Consider the following 27272-nt stretch of genomic DNA (forward strand, 5'->3'; position numbering starts at 1 on the left):
ATGGTCAAAATTGAGCCATCTGCAAGATTGGCTGCTAAAAGCTGATGTTGTCACCGAAATGGCCTGGGGAGGGGAATGTGCAGAGCGAGGGGGGGGGGGTGGAGGGCTGGAGTGGATGGTGTGGAAATACTTCATGGCGTTCGTATGGAGCCCTACACCAGTTACTTGAGTAAAACTATACAACTAATGAGGTACCGTAGTTGAAAATTGCAAGTTGGGATATATTACTCTAATACTGAAGAAAACCCTGCTGACTTATCTAATATGAAGGAAAAAATCGTTCTGTGTGATGAAAGGTGTCATAAACATGCTTGGTCAAGAAATGCTTTAATTTCAACGTTCAATCTCTTTAACAACTGCCAGTTGGCGTGTACCGAATTAGAAAATGTTGGCACCACTTATGAAATTAATTTGCAGTTAAGGTGATATCAATTAACCGTAAATATCTCACCCCCTGTTTTGTGTCTCTCATTGAGTAACGTCATAATTGTGGACCGCATACAATATTTTTTTACAAAGGATTTAAGTCGTTTTTGTGCCTTTACAAAAGTCTAAACAATAAAGCAACTTTCAAGTATATATAGCGGACCGTAAATTTCCTTTTCGCGGTCCCTTCTCGTTTGGGTGACGTCAAAGGTTGGATAAAAAACCCTGATCATTAACAAGTTGTAAGACGCTTTGTGTGTGTATAGGTGTCCTAAAGGTTATTTTAAAAGAATGTAAATGCACTATTTATTTAATATCATAATTTCCCAAGTTACTCAGTATTGTCCCGGTTCACCTAAGTAACTGCGGGCCGTAGCCCGCTTGATCACCTCTCGTCGGGCCTCTTTTAGCCTTTATGAAAATCTCTCTCTTTCTGTTTGTAATAATAAATATATAATAGTATATATAATAAAATGTATTATAAATAAAACAAAAACCAAACAAAATATGCAGTTATTACTCTACTGTATTGAAGATTGTTAATTAACTCTTTGCATGTAGCGCTATACATACAATACTTGATAATATATGCTAATTCTTTCCTGATCGATAAAATAATTGGACATAAAATATCGTCAATCTTGAGCAAGAATTATTGTCATCGAATGATGAAGTTCACTGCCAAGAACTATGAGGCAATAGATTACCCCTGTATATGAACCATGTATAACTATATAGTATTCATAAGATAAAATGTAAAATTAGTGTTATAACGAATAATCATAATAATAAAAATGATAATGATGATGATTATGCTGGAAATTATGCTTTTACATCCACGACACCGTATCACATCAAAGTACAATGCGATATAATGCTATTTGGATGCAATGTAAGTCTAATAGAATGATGCTGTATATGTACAATTGAATACAATAACTATATACAGTATAAAACAACGCAAGACGCAGTTCGACGAGTGACAATGCAATTCAATCATGCAATTTACTGAAATACAGTGCACATTACAATACAATTATTACTCACTGTAATGTAATACAACGCAATGCATCATAATGAAAAATGTAGGTCTATTTCACAGCCATATAATACCTTTATGTTAGGCTGCTGTTGCATCGTTGAATGATCAATATTATACTCATAGGAAACCTAGGCGTCTGCTGTCAATAGAGAACAGCTATAGAATGTTTTTATAATGTGGATTGTCCGGTGATCATTTGATTTTTCCATCTTATTAGCCTCAACTCCCTTAACTTTTATTTTTATATTTAAAGCATTAACTTTTAAAGCATTAACTTTTAAAGCAATATATACAATGGAATTCACTTCCGGTAAACAATATAATAGAATAGAATGCAACATAACAGAATACAATGTAATACTACAATGCAACACAACGCAATACAATGTAATGTAGTACATCACAATGCAACACATTATGCATTTCAGTGCAGTACAGTGCAATTCACTACAATCTACTCCAATGCACTGCACTGCTATTCAATGCTTTGGTTTATTTCATTGCACGGTTGGGCCATAACATTGATCCATCCTATCCAATGCAAAGCCATATTGGGTGTGTATAGTTTATAGACATAAAGAGGGCGTGTTTGATGTGGACTGTCCGTTAATCATTTTTGCTGTACGTCTTATTTGACTCAAACAAAAACTTCCTTTTAGCTAAAATAAGCCCCACAATCAACCATACAAAACGAGAACAACACAAAGAAATATGATCAAATACGCATTTCAGTGTATAGTACAACTCAATTCGATACAATTCACTGCAATCCACTCCACTGCAATGACATCCAATGCAATCCATTGCAATGCAATACAATGAAATATCATGCAATATAATGTCATGGCACTGTACCACCTTTTATTTGTTGTCTGTTGCAGGAGAAGATTTAATCGTGGTATTCACATATACAGATTCACTGTCGTCGGCTGTTGCTGCACTAGATGGTTTATTCGTGGGAGTATCATATACAGATTTACTGTCGTCGGCTGTTGCTGCACTAGATGGTTTATTCGTGGGAGTATCATATACAGATTTGTCGTCGGCTGTTGCTGCACTAGAGGGTTTATTCGTGGGAGTATCATATACAGATACACTGTCGTCGGCTGCTACTGCACTGTAGAGTTATTCGTGGGAGTATCATATACAGTTTTACTGTCGTCGGCTGTTGCTGCACTAGAAGATTCATTCATGGGAGTATCATGTACAGATTCACTGTCGTTTCCTGCCGCTCCAGCTTCAGATTGATTTAGTGTACTCGCATATACAGAAGATTGAGAGCCGCTGGATGTTGCGCCGTAAGATGGATTCAATTGATCCATATGTATCGATTGCCTGTCGGGTTTACGCGACTTTGATGTAGTCGGTCTGCTAGATTGTGTGGTACTCCGCGTCGATTCAACCCTCTTAAATTTTCTCCTAAATTCAGGATTGGCCACACACAATAGGAAGAACATTAAGATGCCCTGAATTGAGATGAAGAAACAGTAGAGATAATCAAATATCAGAGTTTTGGTATCGACGGCGGCGAGAAATCCAAAAAGCCAAGACAGACCGAGAACGAACCAGAAGAGAACTGCGTGGCGGACTCGCTTGATGATTTCGTTACGTTTGGCGTTGTCGATAGTTCGGCTGACCATGAGAGGGCGACAGAGTATCTTACGAATCACCAGGATGAAGATGACGAAATTAAACACAAACATGGCGACGATTTCCATCAAGAAACCAAAGTAGTATGCATAACCAGGATGGATGAAACAGCTTCGGAATAGAAGAAAGAAAATAAAACTGTTAGCCAATGGAAAAGAAAAACAAGAAAAAGAAGGAATTGATAGAATATATTTATTAAATACATCTGTGCTTTAAGAGATATAAACATAGGTCGGTAAACAATGTTTCGGATATAATATGCCAGTAACGTCCATTGATAGAACGCGAGGATTTTCCAAGTCCCGATAAATGTTTGTAACATTTTTTTTATAAAAAAAAATCATTTAAATATGATTTACATAAAATTAATAGAAAAACTACATTAATTACTTACTAGTCGGAAGTTTGAAAATTAGTGGTTTTGTCGAGTAGCACTACAAGAAGGGCACATAGAGCTGATAATCCTGAAAATTAGTAAGAAATAAGAGGTTAATTTTTTTAAAGTTTAATGGGTTTGATCGGCAACGCTATCAAATCTTACAGAATATCCCTCAAAGTAAGACTATGCATGTATAGGCCTAATAAGTGTACAAACTAAGAAATCATCGTCGATTCTCTTCACCAAAGGCAGTTTATAACGTCAAACGAATTAATGATTCCATTCGCTGCTCAACGTTTTCATTTTGTCACCCAGAAAATGTCCCCATATTAGTGTACATAATTTTTATTGTTGAAAATTTCACAATTTTTGTATTATTTTGTTAATCATTATCCGAGATGATAAACGTTCAGTAATTTAGCTCATTTTTAGTGCCAAATTTAGTATCGAAACGATCAAAATTAATGTAGGCCTACAACCCGTACGTCTATCATAACAGCATATGGTCAGGCCCTTCCCATACCTTTGTATGTAAATGTACCAAGAGTATGTACATCGATTTAGTATAGGCTACAATGACCACCTAAGGTTGGTTTTAGCTAGCTGTGATATGAAGTGCGAACATGACGAGTATGGAACGCCAAAAAGTCACCTTAAGATCAGCAGATATAATGATGTTCTGAAGGCAGTTGTCCGTGCATCTAAACGATGTCCCGTTGCCATGTGGATGTTAGAAAGTTATCGGTATCAAAAATTGTGTTGATGGGGCAAAACTGGACCATACAATTCGTTAAATGCACGTCTATACACATTATTGCCATGTTAAACTATTTCCCCCACTTTTTGAAGTTGTACTATCGAAGCCCCGACCCCACCCCACCCCGCCAATGATGATCCAATTCTGTGTAACTTGCCTCAAATGTAAATTTATGTTTGGAAACATTCATCTGAGAACTACATTCGCGTTGGGATATTTCTATAAGGTTATATATTTGTATTTAGATACTTCAATATAGGCTCACGTACCATACGCTAGTAGACAGGCTATTGGTATAAAGTGTCGAACAGTGCTCCTGTCAGCTTTCAGGAATAAATAGTACATGTTCATAGCTTCTGCGGACATCCAAGCTGAAGTAGCAAGGGTAAAGAAATGGACGAACACTGAGGCTACCGTACACCGGACCTCCTTTCCCACTGCTAGAGGGTTCACTAAGATGGCGATATAGAATCCCAGTAGAGAGAGACAAAGGTTGATGTGGATATGAGTTGGCTGCTTCGACCTAAACGATCTAAAGTAAAAGAAAATGATGTTTTCACCTTATCAGAAAATCTGTTGAAATATATCAATAATTACTGGCATTTATATTACTGTGATAGAAATGATTTTTTGATGAATGATTCTCTGTTTGGGAAATATTATGCTTGGAGTATCCAATATGCTAGGTTTAGTAAGAACCGAGTAACTCCACGAGGTGACGTCATATGGCCAATATTCTTCTTGAACATTTCACCACCTATACTGTATCCATTCAAAATCATTCTCTTTACTACCGATAGTATCTTGCAGCATACTAACAAAACACGGTGCTACTCTCTTAATTCGTAAGATTGACAAAGTCAGTGGTAGCTAAGATTGACAGTAGTTTTCAATCTATTTGATTGAAAATGAACTGAAATCTAAGCTAATAGATTGAATACGTCTTATCCTTGACTTAATCGTTTCTTAGATTTACAGATATATCCAATGAAAACGCTATAGAATCAAGTCACGTGGTGCAAATAAAAGTCAGTCTTGTAAAGATTGACTTTTATCCAATCAGATTACGCCAAAACAAATACCAACGCTGCCTATTGTCCAATCAGATTTCGCAAAACCAAATACCCACTGCTGCACCGCGTACGTACACACAGCGTAATACATTATACCGGTCTTCTATATACTGCTCTGCACAACGCACTGCATGAAACGTATATGATAGTACACAGCACTGATTGACTGATTGTGCCAAAACAGCGGTGTAGTTTAGTTCAGTTTCTTAAAACCTTTCGAAGAAGCCTTCTCATTTCAAGAAAGATGACAGGAACCGTTAGAAATTTTCTGGCGAAGAAAGAGTTCACGGAGGAGATAATCACTATTCTAGAAGGTTCGTATTTTTGACTTTTTAACACCTTTCAGCTAGTTGTCGATCATGTAGCCTAGCATTTCGCTGTTCAGTCTGCTTAGTTGCTGATCTACTAAGCCTATGATAACGTTAGGCTTAACGTTAGGCTTTTCTTATTGTCTGTATTTCAAAATGCTCGTTTTATACGCTTTCATTTACTCCTTTAATTTGTGTATCTGCCCATCTTCAATTTTCCTTTTCTTTTATTGTTGCATTTCCTACTTTAATTATATTAGACTTAAAGTTAGGCAAGGGTCTATTGTGACTTTTGGCGAAATGAGGTTTAACGCACTGCAGAGAAAATCACATGCGTATGTGCATGCGGTTTAATTCAATTACAGTAGGCCTAGGCTTTATCGTGATACATTTGAAACATTCATTCAACTTCGGTTGTGTAGTCTAGCAGCATGATAGATAAAGACCATCGCCATATTCTTATTGAAACTTGTTAGGCCTATGGCAGGCAAGGCCTAACGTTAGACCTAGCCTTGGCCCTTGCTAGTGCTAAAATCAACTGTTAAACACTACAGTGCTGTGTTTCCTTCATACCTTCCCACCACATCCCTTGTGCAGAGTGTACAAAATTCTTCACACAGTGACAGTCTAGAATAGTATAATATCACGCTAGAATTGTATAGGAGAAAAAGTCATCAAATGATAAATCATTAATCACATTCCAGTTACTACTAGCTAGGAGAAACCCTCATGAGGATACTATGGCGCGAGAAAGCGGAATATATTGTGTACAACAATATATATGCTTTACTTGCAAAATATATACATGGTTTACTTCAAAAATACATTTTAGACATATTTATATATATTCTGAAAAAAAAATATTCTCTGACACAAAAACATTTATAATATAAATATACATTCTCTAAGAGAAAAATATATATTTTCTTTCAATATATATATATATATATATATATATATATATATCTTGTTAAGAAACATATATATTCTCTGACAGAAAAATATTTTTCTCTAACAAAATATATAAATTCTGAGACAGAAAAAAAAAATATTTTACAGGAAAAATTATATTCTGTGCAAAAATATATTTTTATTGTGTGTACGGAAAATATATATATTCTCTAACAACAAAATTCTATTCTGTGCGAAAAAATATATTCTGGTCGAAAAATATATATATGCTGTACAAAGTACCAAAACATATATTCTCTGACAGAAAAATATTTTTCTCTAGCAAAATATATAAATTCTGAGACAGAAAAAATATATATTCTACAGGAGAAATTATATTCTGTGCAAAAATATATTTTTATTGTGTGTAAAGAAAATATATATATTCTCTAATATTCAAGACCTATTCTGTGCGAAAAATATATTCTGTACGAAAAATATATTCTGTGCGAAAAATATATATGCTGTACAAAGTACGGAGCTCTGTAAGTGCTGACTGAGATGTTCAGTAACTTCAGCAGTGACCAGCCTGTTCTTTACACTGGCCATTCATAAAACGCACATGTTTGCTCAGAATCTTAATGCAGTTCATAGTTAGTGGGTTTGCGATATCACATTGCACATGATAGTACCAGGGATTATTCCATAACAACTCCCTGATTGTACTACGGTACGTTCGACAGCGAAGCCTTCTGTACCGTACGTAACTAGCCGGCTTAACAGTAACTGCTCACTTCTTCACATTTCAAGGTTATTAGTTTGGAACGTTAGCCGGTGTGTTACGTAAGCAGTTTGCCAAACCTTGCAAAGGAAACGAACGTGTGAAAGTCATTTGCACAGCTCAAATTTCCTGCGATCTACCGCAAGTGCCTATTGAAATCTGTAAGGCAGGTAAACTGTTACGTCAGTGGTGCAGGGCGCATTTCACTCAATTGTATATTCTTTTTAGAGATATATATTTGTACGTAATATATTCCGCTTTCTCGCGCCATAGGATACACCTTATTGCCCAAAGGTTAATGGGACCCTTGAACTACAAGCAGTTCACAGAACAAGGTCAGCAGCTGTGGGTTGGTCATACTGAAACTGTATATATGTGCAGTATATATATAAAAAGTGTGTATTCTCTGGACAGTAGGGTTAAGTGTGTAGTGATGCTTAATGCTTGTACATATCATGTTGTACTTATATGCAAGAAGTTTACTGCTCATTAAAATTGGTAAAGGCTTGTGACTTCTCTTGTCAGTTCAATATTATAATCCATATCGGCATAATATCATAATATCAAGCACAGTGCCCACAGATGGCAAAAGTGTGGATAGTATAGACTATCTAGTACATTTATTGCACTGTTACGGTACACCTTCTACGGTTACTGTGCATACATAATTACATGTGCAATAAAACAATTTGAGTGCTTTTCTATGATTTTTCTCAACCTCACTGACTCCACTATGCCATAACGACATACATAACTAGCCCATCTATTTAAATCTTACTTCAAATGGTGGCATAAAAGTTGAAAATTTTGCAACTTTCAACTGTGTTTTTCTCCAAGATATTATCCGTTGGAATCCCAATAAACCTCACCGATAATATGAATATACACTACGAACGTCATTGACCAATCCATAATACAACACCATGCTTGATTTGTGTACAGTCTATATGGCAGTTGTACCAGGGAGTTCCATTACAACTCCCTGGTTGTACCAACGCAAAGTCTTGAATCTATTTTTAGCAACGGCTCATCACTAAACCTGCATATCTCTGATTGGTTGAATTCAAACTAGTAGGTTTGGGGGAACTGTATGCGATTAATTTTAAATATCGAGTTTGTCGTGGACACTTTTCTCATTATCTGCAAATATCTTATAAATATCTTAGTTGGCTCTTTTGTGATTGATATATGTAAAAAACTTGATGGACATGTCAAAAAAGTATAATACGGCGACCAAACGCAAAATGCTACTTTAAAAAGCAGTTGAACATATTTTTCAAGCTTAAGCGTTAAAGAGTTAGCTCAACTGCAGAAATCATCCTCATTTCAGAAAATGGATAAAAGGAGAGCATTACCATGTGTTACAGTTATTACTCTTTTCTGCTTGTTATCCACAGAAAGGAACAGATGTTGAAGAAGCAACAAAGTTGAAAGAAGATCGTTTCAAGCAGCCATTGTTGCTATCCCTTGGTGCAGAAAAAGATCCGAAACAGTTCTTTGTAATATTGGACCGCATTGCAATTTCAGGAGGGCTTCATGTGGTGGATGCTTTAGACAGACTGTTTAAGTGTCATTTTGTTTTTAATGTGGAGTACTCTCCAAGTTTGCAACAATTTTGGGAATTTATTGCTGCAATGAACTATGAAGTACTACCTCCAGCAACAGCAAAACCACAGGTCCGAGCTCTTGGTGCAGCAATAAGAGCACCACCCAAGTAATGATATTGACTTAAAATGGTGTTTACTGATGAAATATAAATAAAAGATTTAGCATTTAAAACAAGCATGCATAATTTTAGTTCAGCTCGGTATTCTTACCAGGTTGTTTTGTTTTAACCAAAAGGGACATAGCCTCAGTTTTTTTTAATCCAATTCAGGTTCTTATTTGCCTATTGTATCTATAGGAAAGGCTAATTATTCAAATTTTCCTTTTACACCTGAAAAAATCTTCAGTATGTTATTGCAAACTTCATTCTTTAACTTTAGAATTATGGAACACCAGTATTAAGCCTTCATCTTTAGCACATGAAAATGATTAAACTTATGGAACTCCAGTATTTCCCATGTTTTGTTTATCACTGCATCAGTAAATGCATGCCAGTGTTTTAATTATGTTTTATTTTAGCCTTCATCTTTAGCACCTGAAAATGTTTAAAATTATGGAACTCCAGTATTTCCCATGTTCTGCATGTTTTGTTTTCTTCACTGCATCAGTAAATGAATATAATTCGTCTACAAAGTACATTCAGTCTTTTCTGTTTCTGGTGTTTTCCTCAAGCGAAACTAAGTGGACATACTCTTATGTTTATAGCTTCTGTTTGAGAGTAATTTAATTGGGTGACAAAACCAATTGTTTCAATATATGTTTACAAAATTAACGTTGAAAGCTTAAACATAGACAAACTGCAAAACGAGTGACAATCATGATCATATTGATTGACAGTCCCAGTCATATAAATAAAAAACATTTTTAGACTAATAGTCATTCTAAATTAGATTCTAAAGTCAATCTATTAGATTTCTACCTTTTCAATCTATAACAGATTGAAAGTCAGTTTTTATGATCGAAGAGTCAATCGTATGGAATGACTTTTATCAATCTAATTGACTGATAGTTACAATCGTTTTAGATTGAAATTTAAAAGTCAATCGAATTTAGATTAAGAAAACCAATCCATTAGATTGATATATTAATCTTAAAAAACACTGACTTTCAATCTTTTAAGACTATTTTTTTTTTCAATCTTAAGACAGATTGAAAGTCAATCTAAGCCGATTGGTCCCTAATATCAATCTGCCAAAGATTTAAAATTCAATCTTTAAGAGTGAAAAGTCAATCTTGCGAATTAAGAGAGTATACTAACGTGCCATATGGCCAGGCTGAAATCGACATATGTTTAATTACATTGGCATATGTCAATTACGTACAGTGTGACCCCTATAATCTGAATATGAGCCAATGAGAACACGAGAAACTCTCATTTGTTGAGAAAGCGAAAGATGTCGATTTCTCGTAAATATAAACAGTTTGGGAATTGAGAGTCCGAGAATATGACATATGTAACACTTCAGTTGACATGTATGTGTCAGTTTCAAGACCAATGGCGTCTTTTTAATTTCCGTATAGATAATTGGTTACATACATCATAAGACAGACAAGCGTTAAGTGTGGATAACTTACTTTAAGGAGACAAATGTTACCAGACATGCTATCAGAGCCAATCCTGAGATTATCGATCCGATCAAAGTAATAAACTGTAGAGCAATTTGAGCCTCGAAGGATCCCTTTCGAACTCGCTGTTGGAGTGGAGAGCACATAAAAACAAAACAAATGGGGTTGAGTTTCTGAAAGGTGGCCGAAACAGGAGTTTCTTATGTGTAATCATGCTGTTGTATATATATATATATATATATATATATATATATATATATATATATATATATATATATATATATATATATATATATATTGTTACTCAGAGTTCCACGTGTCGTGCGACCATCAGATAACTGGACCAGATTTATACTGCGCTCTGTCCACCGGACATAGAGCACTCTGCGCCAAGATAGACGCCAATCAACCAAACCAATATATCGCAAATATATATATATATATATATATATATATATATATATATATTTATATATTGTTACGTTGGAATGCGAGAGGTCTCGTTAACTCATTTTTAACGAGACACAAGCCTGGGTTCGTTTCCGTAAGGAACACAGACAAATTGACGAGTCTAGAGAATTTGAATGAGAACGTAAACTATATTGAACAATGGAGTCTGAACCAACAACAACAAGTGGTTATTACAAATATATAGTTTCCGGTTTCTACGTTTCGCGGAAGTCCTTTGCACATCTCGCGAACATTCCAGAGAATCCACGAAGATGTGCACAGCTTTCACGCGATCTCACGTAAACCGATGTTAACCCGAGACCAGCGCGTCATCATAAGGAATATACCAGAACAATCGTGTATTATAATATTCTGACACGGTAACCCGACCTAATTTCTCAAATACTGATTTATCACGTAGGCAATTTCAAAGACTTTCTATATAATAACATTAGGTTCCTCACTAGCAGTAACTAGCGTTAGGCTACAATGGGCCCTCATAACAATATATACATAAAGTCTGTTCAAAGTATCTCTTTCGAGATCCGGCTTTAGGAATCACAAATGATTTCGAGTTGGTCAGCATCATGTTTGATCTCTAGAATAAGGCAAAATATGTCACCAAAAACAGAACTAGTATTGTTCGATACAGGTGACAAACGCCTACAGTGGAATTACGACCTTCCTCCCCGGTTTCGAACCTCTGGACTTACAATCAGCGTCCATAGCCTAGTGGTTAGGGTGTCCGCGTACAGAGCGGAAGGCCCGTGGTTCGAATCCCGGTGGAGGCTGAAAGTTTTTTTCACTGTTCTTGATTTTCCAACTCATTACGATTTTCATTTATATATATATATATATTTATATATATATATATATATATATATATTATCCAGGGGATGCCATCCACCCCCACCCCCCGTCGAACTGTCATAGATATATCGTCAATTAACGATGACTTCTAAAAGTGATATTGATAGTGATAATTGTCCCCGTTCCCGAGCTACGTTTGCTGGAATTAAAACTGAAAATTCTCTATGAGCGGTGGAATACTAGTATTTTCTTGATATCTCTTGTAATATTTTAGATTATTTTTTGACATATATGCAAAAATAAAAGAAACAACAGTCTTTCCCTGCTTTGAAGTGTACTACCAAGGAAGGGTTCTAAATAGCGAGAAAACTTTGATTATATTACTCACTATAAGAATCGCAAAACTGCCCAGCTTATTACATGAGCACGTAGTCTGAGCAGAATTATCATCCGAGATCCTTTCACACCCGTCTTTTGTCCAAAATCCTTCCCCGGTTTTTTCATCATAATCCCAGACAACACAGTCTTGTGCTTCAATAGCTTCTTGCTCAGTTATCGTCTGCGGGAAGGAAAAAGCAACGGGTTTGTAACAGATGGGCATACAGGGAAGTCTCAATCCGGGATTATCGGACCTGCACTTGAAAAACTGTTAATGGCTATATTTTTACCGAACAGCTCCCATTCTAATATTCAAGATATCCTGATACTAGGAGTACAATTAAAATTTTACTGAATTAACCATTAATATACATAGTACATGGATATAACCAAAACAAAACATATTTTGTTCGTACATTTAAGTTATAGAACATACGTTTCTATATCATGTGATGACCTTCCATGAAGGGCGTTATTGCTTAAACAGGGAGGGGCTCCATGGTGGTCAGTATGTGGTTATCTACTTGTTTGCGTCATTATGCGTATACAAGTCCTCTACTTTGCGTATATGCGTATGTTAGTCCTCTACAGGGAGTCCTCTACTTTGTTAAGCCATCTGAAGGTTTTTTAGAGGACTTCCTATCACATTGTTTATATTCACGTGATAAAGCAAATAAATCAATCAAATCAATCAATCAATATGTGGACCCAATGTGTGTTAACATCAAATTAATTTCTTCTTTGTTTGAAGCTTGCTTCAAGATTCCGTTTTCGTTGCAACGCAGAGTAAGTGTCATCGATGGTGCTATATCCAGGGTCAAAGTTCGATACAGTAGACTTATATATATGTCGACGCCTTAACACTTTCACCTATTTGTTGTATAATACTGTTTCTCTCTCAAAATACCTCACCCACTCCCCCCCCCCCCCGTACAGCTAGAGGTCCACAACATGTTTCCAGATAATCCGCACTTTTAGGTCTGAACTAATTTTCATAGAGGAGTCGGGAGGAACGAAGTCATTACAAATGCACATGATACAATTTCAACCAAAGTAAAACTTTACCAAAATTGTTTTGAATGTCGTGACGACAGCAGGTGAACCCGGTGGAAGATTTTCGATGCTGGTATCCGCTAACCGTAAAATGGCTGAGATGATTTGACTTGCAACCCTTTCTGTAACTGTTGAGTTATCGCCCTCGTCTTTATTTTCTTCTAAGTTTGTGGGCATCGATGGTCTGAACAGAACATCGTTACCGTAGAGTATGAAAGATACTGGAACTGCTGTCAACTCGACACCAGCTATAGAAGATAAATAAACATTATAGATTAAGTGGTAATGTAAACACATCATTTCTCAATAGTTATTCAATTTTATTCAAATGAAAGCTAAATATGGCTTACGTCACTGCTTAAAAGTACAAGTGATATACAAAAGAAACATTTTACCTTCTCCAAGCAAGTCTAGAACTGTAGAGGGAACCGATATGGATGTAACCGTTCTCTCGAGTGGTAACTCGTTTCCATCAGAGAATAGTCGAGTATTGCCTTCTTGAAGAGCGCCACCGATTACCGGCGTCTCATGTTCCTGGAATACATTTGCAAATGCTAAGCTACTACCGATAGTCTCCCTATTTATTTTCACCGCAGTTACCCCAACGTTGTCAAGGACTGTCGAGAAATTTCCTTCACTGCTTTGAAAGTTCGTGACTTGTTCCTCCAAGGCGGCGACAGCTCTTTCACCTCCTACCATTTTGTCCTCAAACGTATCTTGGTCCAAATCCATGAGATTGTTGATGATTCTTACCACTGGTTCGGTGATCTATCTCCAAGGCACAGAAAATATCTTATTATTATTATTATTATTATTATTACTATTATTATTATTATTATTATTATTATTATTATTATTATTATTATTATTATTATTATTATTATTATTATTATTATTATTATTATTATTATTATTATATAAACATGAATTGTTCTTCATTTGCTTCTTTTTCTCAGAAATGACGTCATATGTTCCTGACCCACTCCCCTTACCCATCCTCCCCCCTACAATCCCCACCCGATCCTCATCTATGCAGTAAGCAATGAATTACTACCGACAGATGTCGTGTAATGACCCCGTAGTATTTAACTATGAAAGTATAGCGGTGAGTGTCTTTTGAATACCGCTTACGACTTGATACCGTGTAACTCTGTCTACTTACATTAACAGAAGCCTCTCCTGCTCCCGTGACCGCTTCCAGAGTCAAGATTACCAACCCTAGTACCTCTGGGTCTTTTTCCAAAACTTCCTGATCATTTGATATTGTTTCTATTGATTCTGCATCCATCTCGACCTCTTCAGTTATGATATTTCCTTCGGCGAGAGTCTTTAAGATAAGTAATTACAATAATTAAATATAATTATTAGTTAATTAAATTCGAAAATCATTACGAGGCGGAGGTGAAGGAAATGGGAAGGTATGTTATCTGTGTGTTGGGTTGAGGTGGGGGGGGGGGGACACCGTCATGTACAGTTTTGTTTTGAAGGTTTATGGTTCATGATTTTAATATATTTTATATTTTACTATAAAACGTACACAACTCGAAACATTATAACGAAATTGCAGGTGTTTCCTTAAACGTAACTCTGTGAATCATTACATAGACCCCTACCCCTATAAGTCTGCGACCGACCCAATGATCTCCCTACCTTCATTGTCTCTGCCGCAGCAGAAGAAAGAGAAGGAAAAAATAGTTTAACAACATAAATAACCACTAATAAAGATCGAATTAAATAAGAACGTAAAACTTACTCTTAAAATGTCGTCGAGTTCCAATACAACTGCCGAAGTTGAGTCAGTGGCTGTTAAGAATGGGTTAACATTAGAGCATAACCATGCAGTGTCGAAATATTTAGGTTAGTCAAAAGGTTATTTATGTATCGCTGAATGCGTTGTTAATGAGGAAGGTTGTCTTACCGGGGCTGGAGGGGGGGGGGGGGGTCTTGCGAGACTGGGCTTTCAAGTGGAGCAATAAATCAAGGTTGGGGTTTAGAAATATTCCCTTTAACTTGATCTGTTCACCTCGATACACTCGCTTGTTATCATGCTATATTTAATTTTAGAATTACTGTCCCAGTCGTTTTAAGCGAATAGATTGATAGCTGTTGATACTCAATTGAGAACTCAATTGTGTGATAATGGTAGCCTTACAATGTAATATATTTATATTTTCAGGTACGGTAGAGAAGAAGCATTTTCTTTTCAGGCGAAAAGAGCAACGGTGGTCGGTGTTAAATTCAACACTTCTTAATCTTTCCTTTAAAATCCGAATTAATTAGTACTGAAATAAATTATTTCGAAATGGCAAACTTACTTGTTTCTTCCATGGGCGGTTTCGCATCAACTGTTTAAAGAAATAAGAAAATTTGCGTTATTCTAAACAGTGTGGCTGCAGTTCTGCCATAATTGCAAGCCAGCCAAGTATGCGTTATAGGCAGACGTTATGACCCCGTCGGTGTCCCATCGACAAAAACTTCTATAGAACATAGCTTAACGTGTGGGTTTTGTTTTTTCCTCTTTCCGAGCGTTGAAACGGAGTTGATATAAAAAACAGTAGGACTTTATGGGCGAATCTCATTGCCGATTAAACCAAACTGCAATAATTCATTAATCCGTGTATGATTATCAATACCATTCATTAATTATTATTATTATTATTTTTTTTTTTTTTGTTGAAATTTTTATTTGCATCCATCTCTTCTGCACAACATATTAAGTTGAAAAGAAAGAAAAAATTCGCTTTATGACACCAAAAGGACATTTCCTTTATCAATAATGCAAAGAATCCCTTAGCAGTTTAATTTCTTTGTGCTTTTTGTTATTGATAAGTATATACATTTCAACACTCAAGAAAAATGAAAGCTTATGCTTGAAAATATCATAACTTGGAACGCTTTTGTTAATTCTGCAAAGGTAAATATAATATTTGGCATAAAACATTGTCAGGCTATACCATTTCATTTTGTTCTCGTAATCATAACCAAAACACACGTGTTCGTACTCAACTTCAACTTTTGAATTAAAGATTTCAAGATATATTTTGTTCCAAATATCTCCAACTGCGCTACAGCGCCAGTAAAGGTGGTCTAAAGTTTCAGTAGACTCGCCACAAAAACTGCAACTTGGGTCGTCAATAATGTTAATTTTACTAAGAAAACTATTTGTAGTAATGATACGATGGATAAACTTGTACTGAAAGCTTCTTAATTTAGTATCTCTAATCTTGCTACAAGAACCAAAAATTTCACTCCAGTTTAAAGTGGTGCCTTTAAAATCATTGTCCCATTTTAAACAACCACGTGGTTGCTCAATACAACGGCTGTTAAATTTATTATAAGCATATTGACAAATCTTAGTAGTACCATATAGTTGCGCTAACATAACCTGCTGACTACATGGTTGCTTCGGCAGCTGCAATGAATATCTGGATGGTACCCACGTACGTGGGATAGAATGTATAATCCCATTCAGCTTAGTAAAGGGGAAGCTTGGACAATTAAATTTAGCAATAAAAGCAGTATACGATAGAGGCCTGCCAGACATGTCATAAAAATCCCGGACATAAAGCACATTTGAATTAAAACACTTCCTGTACCAAACTACTTCATTATTAATCTTGATAAAACTGTTGTTCCAGATAATCTGATCACCGTAATTCGCCACCGGGGTTTCAAAGGTGAGATCGCTCCAAGCACAACAGCAGTTGCGAAGAAACTCGTGTTTAACCTTGTTAAAAATATCATTTCCCTTGAAATTACAGCTAAAAAGAAAATCCTTACCAACGCTTTTCAAAAAATAGTCGAAAAGGACTTTCCAATGGCCAAAATTATGATCTGTATATCTTTTAATCCAAGTGATTTTCATACTTTTCATGAAATCATGCACGTTAATCATATTCAAGCCGCCTTCTTCCTGTGGCTGCATTAAAATTTTCCTCTTTATTTTGTCGCCCTTTCCTCTCCAAATAAAGTTAAACAGTAAACTATTTAGTTCCTTTAAAAATGATTCTGGAGGGTTAGGCAGAACAGAGAAGAGGAAAACAAGTTGTGACAAAGCAAAACTCTTTATGATAACAATTTTACCATAGGGAGTCAGATCACGAGGAGACCACATATTTAGGACACTTTTCAAACGTGAAAGTTTTGGCAAATAGTTTAAGGGAAAGAGGTCACTTCTATTATTCGTAAGTGTAATACCAAGAACCTTAATAGGACCATCTGTAAAGGGAATATTATAAGAACTCTGACCATTACCATTCTCATTATTATCGCCGATAGGAAGAATGTTAGACTTTTCGAAGTTGATCTTCAGACCAGAAGCTTGTTTAAACTCTGTTAGTATCTCAACAACTCTCTGTAAAAAACGATCGATATTGTCCAGAAAAATAGTTGTGTCATCAGCATACATAGACACTTTAATGTTAACATTGCCTACTGGAAAACCGACATACATACGGTCAGCTCGTAATTTCAAAGCCAAAATTTCTGCACACAACACAAAAAGGTATGGGCTTAAGGGGCAGCCTTGGCGCATCCCCCTTTTAACAGGAAAAAAGCCAGAGGAAACCCCGTTATTCAAAACGCAAGCCGTACAATTTGCATAAAAGGTCTTAACCCAACGAATAATGCTATCCCCAAAATTGGAAAGTTGAAGTGTATGGTACAAAAAATTCCAATTAACACTGTCGAAGGCTTTTTCAAAGTCAACGAAAAGAATGTAACCTGGCACATTTTTATCCTGTGCATACTGTATAACATCTAGGATCAGTCGAATATTTTCTCCTATATATCGGTTTTTAAGGAAGCCGGTTTGATCATGATGGATAACATGCGGCAAGACCTCTTTGAGTCTTGCAGAAATACAAGAAGCAGCAATTTTGTAGTCTACATTTAAAAGTGAGATTGGCCTCCAATTACTAATTTTCTTAATGTCTTTACCATCTTTAGGAAGTAAAGTAATAACAGCTCTGCCTTGCTCCGAAGAAAGTTTACTTATCAGATATCCCGAGTTCAGCGACATAACAACGAAAGACTTAATTTCTGGCCAAAAAAATCTATAAAATTCAGCTGGCAGACCATCGCTGCCAGGTACCTTACCAGAAGCCATACTCTTAAGTGCATTCCAACATTCCTCTTCAGTTAAGGCACCTTCACAATTATTTCTTGAATCGTCGTTCAAACCCGTAATATGAAGCGACTCAGTAAAAGTATTATCCAAGCAAGCATCATTACAAGTAGCATATAAATTTTCGTAAAAAGTTCGCTCAACGTTTAGAATTGCGTGGAGATCGGTAAACTCAGTCCCATTGTCATCAACTAGAATTTTAATTGACTTGCGCTCACTGTTTCGCTTCTCTAAATTTAGAAAGTATTGTGTATTCCGTTCACCTTGTTCAACCCATCTCGCTCTAGAGCGAATAATAATACCATCAATTTTGCCCTCGTAAATGTCGTCAAGGCTGTGCTTAGCGTTTGAAATTTGTAGTTTAAGGGACGGAGTGGGGTTGAAATTGTATTCAGTTTCTAATGAAACAATACATTTTTGTAACGTTTTTTCCCTCTCCCTCACAAGACGAGACCTTTCTTTAGAATATTTCATGGACCAGGAACGAATGAGGAATTTTAAATATTCCCAAAAATGTTGTGGATTAGTTGCATCTAAATCCCATTCTGCCAAGGCACCAGAAACTAACTTACGAATTCCTTCTACGAAATCTGCTTCTTTCAATAGGGAAGTGTTTAATTTCCAAAACCCCCCGCCTCTCTTAAAAGTCGAAGCACGCATCTTAAAAATTACCGCATTATGATCAGACTGAATGGTCGATAAAGTATAACAGTCGTTACACAAAGCTAGCAAGTTGGTTGACACCAGAAAAAAATCTAACCTACAACTATGGCCATCAATAATATTGGAAAACCATGTAAAAAGGTACTTCTTTGGGTTCCTCTCCCTAAATACATCAACTAAATTAAGTCCCTGTATGCATTCAAAGAGTATCTCTCTCGCTCTAAAATTATTATTATTATTATTACTATGATTTTAATTATTATGATTATGATTAAGATTAAGATTATTTTTATTATTATCATTATTATTATTTTTTATTATTATTATTATTGTTATTATTATTATTATTATTTCTCTTATCATCATCGTAATAATAATAATGATAATAATAGAGAAAGAAAATCATGATACGCTCTCCTCAGATACACTTAACAAGCTAACTGTCGAAAGAAATAAACTCGAGAAATGCTTTGATTATAAATTACATGGTATTATTGTCCGTTCTAGAGCTAGATGGGTGGGGCAAGGTGAAAAAATACAAGCTACTGTTTAAGTCTTGAAAGACGTAACAAATCCTCTAATGTTATTCGTAAGTTAAAAGATCGGGGTGGTACCGATATTACTGATACCATCTTAATTCTTCGAGAACTCTTTCTATTTTATGAGGATTTGTATACGAGCCAGGGTAACGACAATTTTCTCTTTTTTCAAATTTTCAAAATTGTTAATTGTTTAACTGTTTAACTGTTGATGAAGCCAAACGTTATGATGGTCCATTAACAGAGGATGAGTGTAGATCTGCTCTTTTTTTCAATTTGTAATTGAAAAAGCCCAGGGAGTGATGGCCTTTCAGTTTAGTTTTATAAACATTTTTGGCCAAATACTAGTTCATGATCACTCATTCCCTCAATTTTGCTTTTCAGCAATCTGCTCTCTCCATGGAGCAATCACGTAGTTTGATAACGCTCATTCCGAAACCAGATAAAGATCATACTTTGGTCAAAAATTTTCGTCCAATCTCATTGCTAAATATAGATTACAAAATTTGTTCCAAGGTGTTAGTAACGAAAATAAAAATTATTAACTTGATCATCGGCTCCAGTCAAACAGGCTACGTTAAAGGTCGTTTTAATGGAGAAAATATTCGTTGTAATTTGGACACTATGGACTATCGTAGGAATAATTCGATCCCTGGATTTTTACTTTTAAAAGGCTTTTGATAGGTTGAAATGGGACTTTATTTTTCACTGCTTACATTTATTCAAGTTTAATGATAACTTTTGTCGGTGGGTTCGTACCCTCTACGCATGTTCGTCTGCTACGGTTTGCAATAATGGTTTTGCATCTCATTATTTTGACATTACTAGAGGTGTTAGACAGGGCTGTCCCTTAAGTCCTTATATTTTTATAATTTATGTAGAACTGTTGGCTATGAAAATTAATGCTAACGAGACTATTAGAAGGTACTTCTGTTCTTAATGAGGAGCTTAAAATTCTTCAGTACGCAGACGACACAGTTTTGTTTTAGATGGTTCTTATAATTCATTAAAGGAGACTGTTTTAGTTTTGAAGCATTTTGAATTGGCCTCAGGACTTACAAGTCCAATATTTTCCCTCTTGGTCCTTTCATTGGTCGTTAACCAAATTTGATTGTTTTGTATTCGTTCAAGTGGATTGAAAGCCAGGTTACTGATTTAGGAATCGTTGTGAGTAATGACCGTGACAGCCTTTTCTGGCTGAAGTTTATGTCAAAATTATCTCGGCTAAAGAGTATTTTGAACTTGTGGTTATGTCGTGATTTAACCCCAATTGGTAAAATTATTCAACCAGATATTCATCCTCAGGAATATTCTGGAGCAAGTAAACGAATGGAATGCTACACTGTACATCCACTTCGTCGACTTTGAAAAAGCCTTCGATTCCATACATCGAGACAGCCTTTGGAACATCATGCGCCAGTATGGAATCCCCCAGAAACTGATCCAGATGGTCAAGACCCTTTATGAGGACTTCCAGTGCTCTGTCATCGATGAAAATGAAACAACAGACTGGTTCCCAGGGAGTGAAACAGGGCTGCTGCATGTCAGGTTTCCTCTTTCTACTGGTAATTGACTGGGTCATGAGGAAAACTGTAGAGGGTGACAGAACTGGAATCCGATGGAACTTCACAACCATGCTGGAGGACCTCGACTTCGCAGATGATCTCGCCCTTCTATCCTCAGCAATGAATCACCTTCAGCACAAGAAAACCAAACCGGAAGACAATGCAGCCAAAGTTGGACTTAAACTGAATAGCAAGAAATGCAAAGTCATGAAAGCCAACAGCAAGACTGATGACAAATTGAAGGTCAGAGTGAATGAAGTGGAAGAGGTAGAGAGCTTTACCTATCTTGGTGCAAGTGTTTCAAAGGACGGTGGAGGCACAGCAGATGTCAAGAAGAGAATAGCCTTGGCCAGCGCACAGATGAAGCGACTATCAAACATCTGGCAAGCCAGTGACATCAGCAGAAAAACAAAAGCCTCCCTTTTCATGAGCCTTGTCTTGTCAGTCCTACTTTATGGATGCGAGACTTGGAAACTGACGAAAGGAGAGGAAAAGAAACTTGACATCTTCCAGACCAAATGTCTAAAGAGGATTTACAAGATCAGATGGCAACAGCACGTCTCAAATAAGATAGTTCTAGAGATGACAGGGGCAGAGAAGATCAGCGAGGAGGTGAGGAGACGGAGATGGAAATGGATCGGCCATGTGCTGAGAAAAGACCAAAACGACGACTGTGCTGTAGCCCTCGGATGGACACCTGAAGGAAGAAGGAAAAGAGGCCGCCCGAAAACCACGTGGCGACAAATGGTGGAGGTTGAGCGGAACTGCGCAGGCTGGAGTACATGGAACATGGTACGCCACGCAGCTGCCAACCGAACCCAGTGGAGGATTGATGTCCGGGACTTGTGTGCCTTCTGGCACAGAGAGATTTAAGGTTAAGGTTAAGGTAAGGTAAAATTATTCTGGTTAAATGCTTTGGTATTCTCAGTTTGTATAGTTATTTCAATGCTTGCTTAAACGTAATACGTTGATTAGTTCTATCCCAGAAGGTGGGCTGAATGCAGCTCATATTAAAAGTTTCATACACGGTTTGAAATGTTCCTGGGTTAAGCGTTATACTAGTAGTAACACTGCTTTTTGGAAGTTGTATTTAATTATCACCTTAAGGATTATGGGGCCCATTTGGTGTCTGATTGTAATTGTAAGGCAGTTCCATGCACACAAATAATGTATTTATCAACGATATTTTACACGGTTGGACGCTTCCAAAAGTATCATTGAAAATTTTGAAAGTCAAGTGATATGGAATAATCACTACATAAAGGTGAATAATCGTATTATTTCTTATAAAGCATGGTATTACAATGGGATCAAATTTGTAAGCGTCCTATCTGTTACAGTTGCTGTTTGAGATATATCATTACAGGTTGGTTCTTCCCAGCTGACTTGAGTCCCAGCTGCCATACCAACTTCTACTTGTCCAATAGGGCCCATTGGAACATTCTCACAAATTGGTGCCGTTCTATCGACTGAAGGGAAAATGAAGTCAGTCAGTGCAGTCAAAGGTTGTACAGTGTCGTTCACATGTCTATTAAGTTTTGCCAAATCATGATTTAGTCCCCACAGGCACATTGGCTGAAGATTCAGCTCCACATAAGGATCCTTTAACTCTTGAGATCTGTCCATAAATAAACCATTTCCTCTGAAACTTATATGATAAGGAAATCTCTTCAATATCAATTGCCAGATACTTCATCAAAATGATGTCCACTCTTCACTGCTGTGTTTATAGGTTGTGAAACTAGATGCAAGAGAGAGATCTCTATAAGAAATAGCAATTACTTTAAAGTTAATTCAAATTAAACTATATATTTCTGTAACTTAGACAATATTAATTACCAAAAGTTACAGTGACTGTGAAGGAACACATTCCACTGTTCAGTGCCTGATCTGTACAGGTGTAGGTCACAACTGTCATTCCCATCGAGAAAAATGACAGAAAATGTACATACTACTACAGGTGGTGTTGTGTCCACTATAATACATAAAAACAACAGTATGAAAGTAAGCCATATCGGATTTTTTTCAAAGCAACCCCATATGGCACTCTGTTATTTGAATTAGGAATATGATACCAACATGGTTAAAGTTGATATCAACTATTTGAAAAGTTTTCCAAGAAATCCTGCCACAATGCTACACTATGTTGATATTGCTACACATTCAAACAATCTACCTGATTTTATAAATGATACCTCTTAAGCAGCAATCAGTTTCTATATCTGATATTGAATATAAACTCTATCTTTTCTAAAAGTTACCCAAAGAAAACTTGTTTTACCTGGACTAACAGTTATGGAGAAAGTACATGTTGCAGTGTTTGAGCTGGCATCAGTAAAGATGTAGTTAACTATGGTAGTTCCCAAAGGAACAGATTCTCCAGGACCAATTGATCTTGACAATAACATTGCTGTTCCTGAAACATCAGTGGCTGTTGGTTCCACCCAGAATGCCACAGCCGAAGTAACTCCCAATTCAACTTGAATAGTTTGCTCAACTGGACACAAACTGATGATTGGACTAACTGTATCAACTGCAAAGAGTTACACGATCAGAATTTGTATTTTATAGTAGACTGAAGGCATATTATAGAAATGGTTGGTAATATCTAGACATTCAATATACACTCAACAACTAATCCACCAAAATCACGGTGGTTATGCAAAGTTTGCCTTCATCTGTTCAATTTCATTCCACAATTCTGGATGTTCAGACAACTCATATGATACCATGTATTAAGAATTTCATTTCATTTATTTGTTTATCAAAACGTACAAACGTAGAACAAGCATATATTAATTAATACGATGTTTATGTACATTGCAAAGAAAGTGACCTAAAGAATCCTTTGTAGGCTTGTCCAGCACGTCACATGCAGTCAAACCAATACAAATGGATAAGGAAATGTATATACTAAGAACATCACAAATCAAAATATAACAAAAGAAATGCAGAAGAGGGAAATGTGGTAATTTCTCAGATAGATATTTCCTAATTTTCTTATGAAAGATGTAATAGTGCTAAAATGTTTAATATCCTGTGACGATGAGTTCCAAGAAGAATTTCCACAAATTCTCAAACAATGATTTGCAGTTTTAGTTCTAAAACGAGAGGTGTGAAGGTTATCAGCCGACATAGTGTCATAATTGTGGATTTTAGAATTGTTAGCAAAGAAATTTGCTGGGAGTAGATAATGAAAAATGTGGTAAGCTGCAAAGGTAGCTACATTGACATTCATTTCATTAACAAGCTTGAGCAAGTTCAGAGAAGAAAACAGAACAAATATTGTGGCTTCTGAAAGTTATACATAATCAAAAGTCAATTTGGCAGACAACCCAGCCTGCTTTTATTGACAAGTGAAGCATACTAAATGCTAGTATTACCTGTTATCGTCCATTGATTGAAAACTTCACACGATAATCTCGTTACCGTATACACAGAAACAATTAAATAGCACAATTAATACTTCTATAGGTTAACATAGGTATCTAGAAAGAATATATGATGAATATTGATATCTTCTTACTAGCGTCTATGGTCACTGTGAAGGAGCAAGTATTCTGATTTGACGAAGCATCGGTGCATGTATATGTGACAAGCATCATCCCAACAGAGAAGAAAAACGGTGAGGTGGCTGATTGCATAGAAATTCGACCAGTTCCTGACAGATCAAAACAAGTAGGCTCTATCCAGGAGACTTCAGTACCAGCTGTTCCAAGCTCTACGATTTGTCTAATATCATTTGGTAGGTTAGTACATTCAGGTGGTGTTGTGTCCACTGTCAATCAAGATACGAATAGAGTATGACAAGATGAAAGAAATTAAGCTGTCAAAAAACATAAAGGGGGTCAACAGGAACAACAAAGAATACCTTCAGCAATGAATGCAAAATGTAACAAGAACAGAGAAATTGAAGTAAGGATTTGATTTCATTAATAGAAACAACATGGCTATCAGATATAAACTACAATACTAACATCATACATCAGAGCCACAATTAAGGGAGATGAAAGTCTTGATCATATTATTAGCTCACGATTACACAAGCTGAGCAAAATAGTGCTTGATTAACCAAACTATTGCTATTTGTTTTCCTCCACAAGTATGTTGAAAGTTAGCAAATTCACAATTTTCTTAACTCATATGTAAATGATAACCACCTCAGTTGAACTGAGAAGTTATTCAGCCAAAGTTGGTCTTCAGTTACAACTCTCAGATGCAAATAAAATAGTTTCAACAGCTGCTCTATCATATGAAACTGTTACCTTCAAAAACTGTGACACTAAAGACACACATTTCACTGTTCCCTGAGGCATCAGTACAAGTGTATATAACTTCTGTCTGTCCCACTAGAAAGAATGAGCCTGGAAGGAACGTCCTATCTGTTACAGTTGCTGTTTGAGATATATCATTACAGGTTGGTTCTTCCCAGCTGACTTGAGTCCCAGCTGCCATACCAACTTCTACTTGTCCAACAGGGCCCATTGGAACATTCTCACACATTGGTGCCATTCTATCGACTGAAGGGAAAATGAAGTCAGTCAGTGCAGTCAAAGGTTGTACAGTGTCGTTCACATGTCTATTAAGTTTTGCCAAATCATGATTTAGTCCCCACAGGCACATTGGCTGAAGATTCAGCTCCACATAAGGATCCTTTAGCTCTTGAGATCTGTCCATAAGTAAACCATTTCCTCTGAAACTTATATGATAAGGAAATCTCTTCAATATAAATTGCAAGATACTTCATTAAAATGATGTCAACTCTTCACTGCTGTGTTTATAGGTTGTGAAACTAGATGCAAGAGAGAGATCTCTATAAGAAATAGCAATTACTTTAAAGTTAATTCAAATTAAACTATATATTTCTGTAACTTAGACAATATTAATTACCAGCAGGTACAGTGACTGTGAAGGAACACATTCCACTGTTCAGTGCCTGATCTTTACAGGTGTAGGTCACAACTGTCATTCCCACCGAGAAAAATGACAAAAAATGTACATACTACTACAGGTGGTGTTGTGTCCACTATAATACATAAAAAACAACAGTATGAAAGTAAGCCATATTGGATTTTTTTCAAAACAACCCCATATGGCACTCTGTTATTTGAATTAGGAATATGATAGCAACATGGTTAAAGTTGATCTCAACTATTTGAAAAGTTTTTCCAAGAAATCCTGCCACATGCTACACTATGTCGATATTGCTACACATTCAAACAATCTACCTGATTTCATAAATGATACCTCTTAAGCAGCAATCAGTTTCTATATCTGATATTGAATATAAACTCTATCTTTTCTAAAAGTTACCCAAAGAAAACTTGTTTTACCTGGACTAACAGTTATGGAGAAAGTACATGTTGCAGTGTTTGAGCTGGCATCAGAAAAGATGTAGTTAACTATGGTAGTTCCCAAAGGAACAGATTCTCCAGGACCAATTGATCTTGACAATAACATTGCTGTTCCTGAAACATCAGTGGCTGTTGGTTCCACCCAGAATGCCACAGCCGAAGTAACTCCCAATTCAACTTGAATAGTTTGCTCAACTGGACACAAACTGATGATTGGACTAACTGTATCAACTGCAAAGAGTTACACGATCAGAATTTGTATTTTATAGTAGACTGAAGGCATATTATAGAAATGGTTGGTAATATCTAGACATTCAATATACACTCAACAACTAATCCACCAAAATCACGGTGGTTATGCAAAGTTTGCCTTCATCTGTTCAATTTCATTCCACAATTCTGGATGTTCAGACAACTCATATGATACCATGTATTAAGAATTTCATTTCATTTATTTGTTTATCAAAACGTACAAACGTAGAACAAGCATATATTAATTAATACGATGTTTATGTACATTGCAAGGAAAGTGACCTAAAGAATCCTTTGTAGGCTTGTCCAGCACGTCACATGCAGTCAAACCAATACAAATGGATAAGGAAATGTATATACCAAGAACATCACAAATCAAAATATAACAAAAGAAATGCAGAAGAGGGAAATGTGGTAATTTCTCAGATAGATATTTCCTAATTTTCTTATGAAAGATGTAATAGTGCTAAAATGTTTAATATCCTGTGACGATGAGTTCCAAGAAGAAATTCCACAAATTCTCAAACAATGATTTGCAGTTTTAGTTCTGAAACGAGAGGTGTGAAGGTTATCAGCCGACAAAGTGTTATAAATGTGGATTTTAG

General features: G+C 36.2%; 1 protein-coding gene across 3 annotated transcripts in view; it reads right to left on the reverse strand.

Moving 5' to 3' along the window:
* Window positions 1–615: 615 nt before the first annotated feature.
* LOC139968783 (uncharacterized) overlaps window positions 616–27272 on the reverse strand; it is a 47589-nt gene continuing 20932 nt past the window's right edge. Inside the window, exons 23-36 of one of the 3 annotated variants that reach the window (XM_071973156.1) lie at window positions 26395–26646; window positions 25327–25581; window positions 24588–24839; window positions 23343–23594; window positions 15485–15514; window positions 14923–14972; window positions 14332–14496; window positions 13565–13937; window positions 13182–13417; window positions 12127–12297; window positions 10488–10603; window positions 4524–4786; window positions 3513–3582; window positions 620–3229 (exon numbers count right to left, since the gene is read on the reverse strand). In XM_071973156.1, coding sequence (XP_071829257.1) covers window positions 2578–3229; window positions 3513–3582; window positions 4524–4786; window positions 10488–10603; window positions 12127–12297; window positions 13182–13417; window positions 13565–13937; window positions 14332–14496; window positions 14923–14972; window positions 15485–15514; window positions 23343–23594; window positions 24588–24839; window positions 25327–25581; window positions 26395–26646 — 3137 coding nt within the window. In that variant the 3' untranslated portion in view covers window positions 620–2577. Of the gene's footprint in view, window positions 3230–3512; window positions 3583–4523; window positions 4787–10487; window positions 10604–12126; window positions 12298–13181; window positions 13418–13564; window positions 13938–14331; window positions 14497–14922; window positions 14973–15484; window positions 15515–23342; window positions 23595–24587; window positions 24840–25326; window positions 25582–26394; window positions 26647–27272 lie in introns of all 3 variants that reach the window. The other 2 variants (XM_071973157.1, XM_071973158.1) reach the window with 2 other exon arrangements.

Source organism: Apostichopus japonicus, chromosome 6 (genome assembly GCF_037975245.1).
Source record: "Apostichopus japonicus isolate 1M-3 chromosome 6, ASM3797524v1, whole genome shotgun sequence".
NCBI lineage: Eukaryota > Metazoa > Echinodermata > Holothuroidea > Aspidochirotida > Stichopodidae > Apostichopus > Apostichopus japonicus.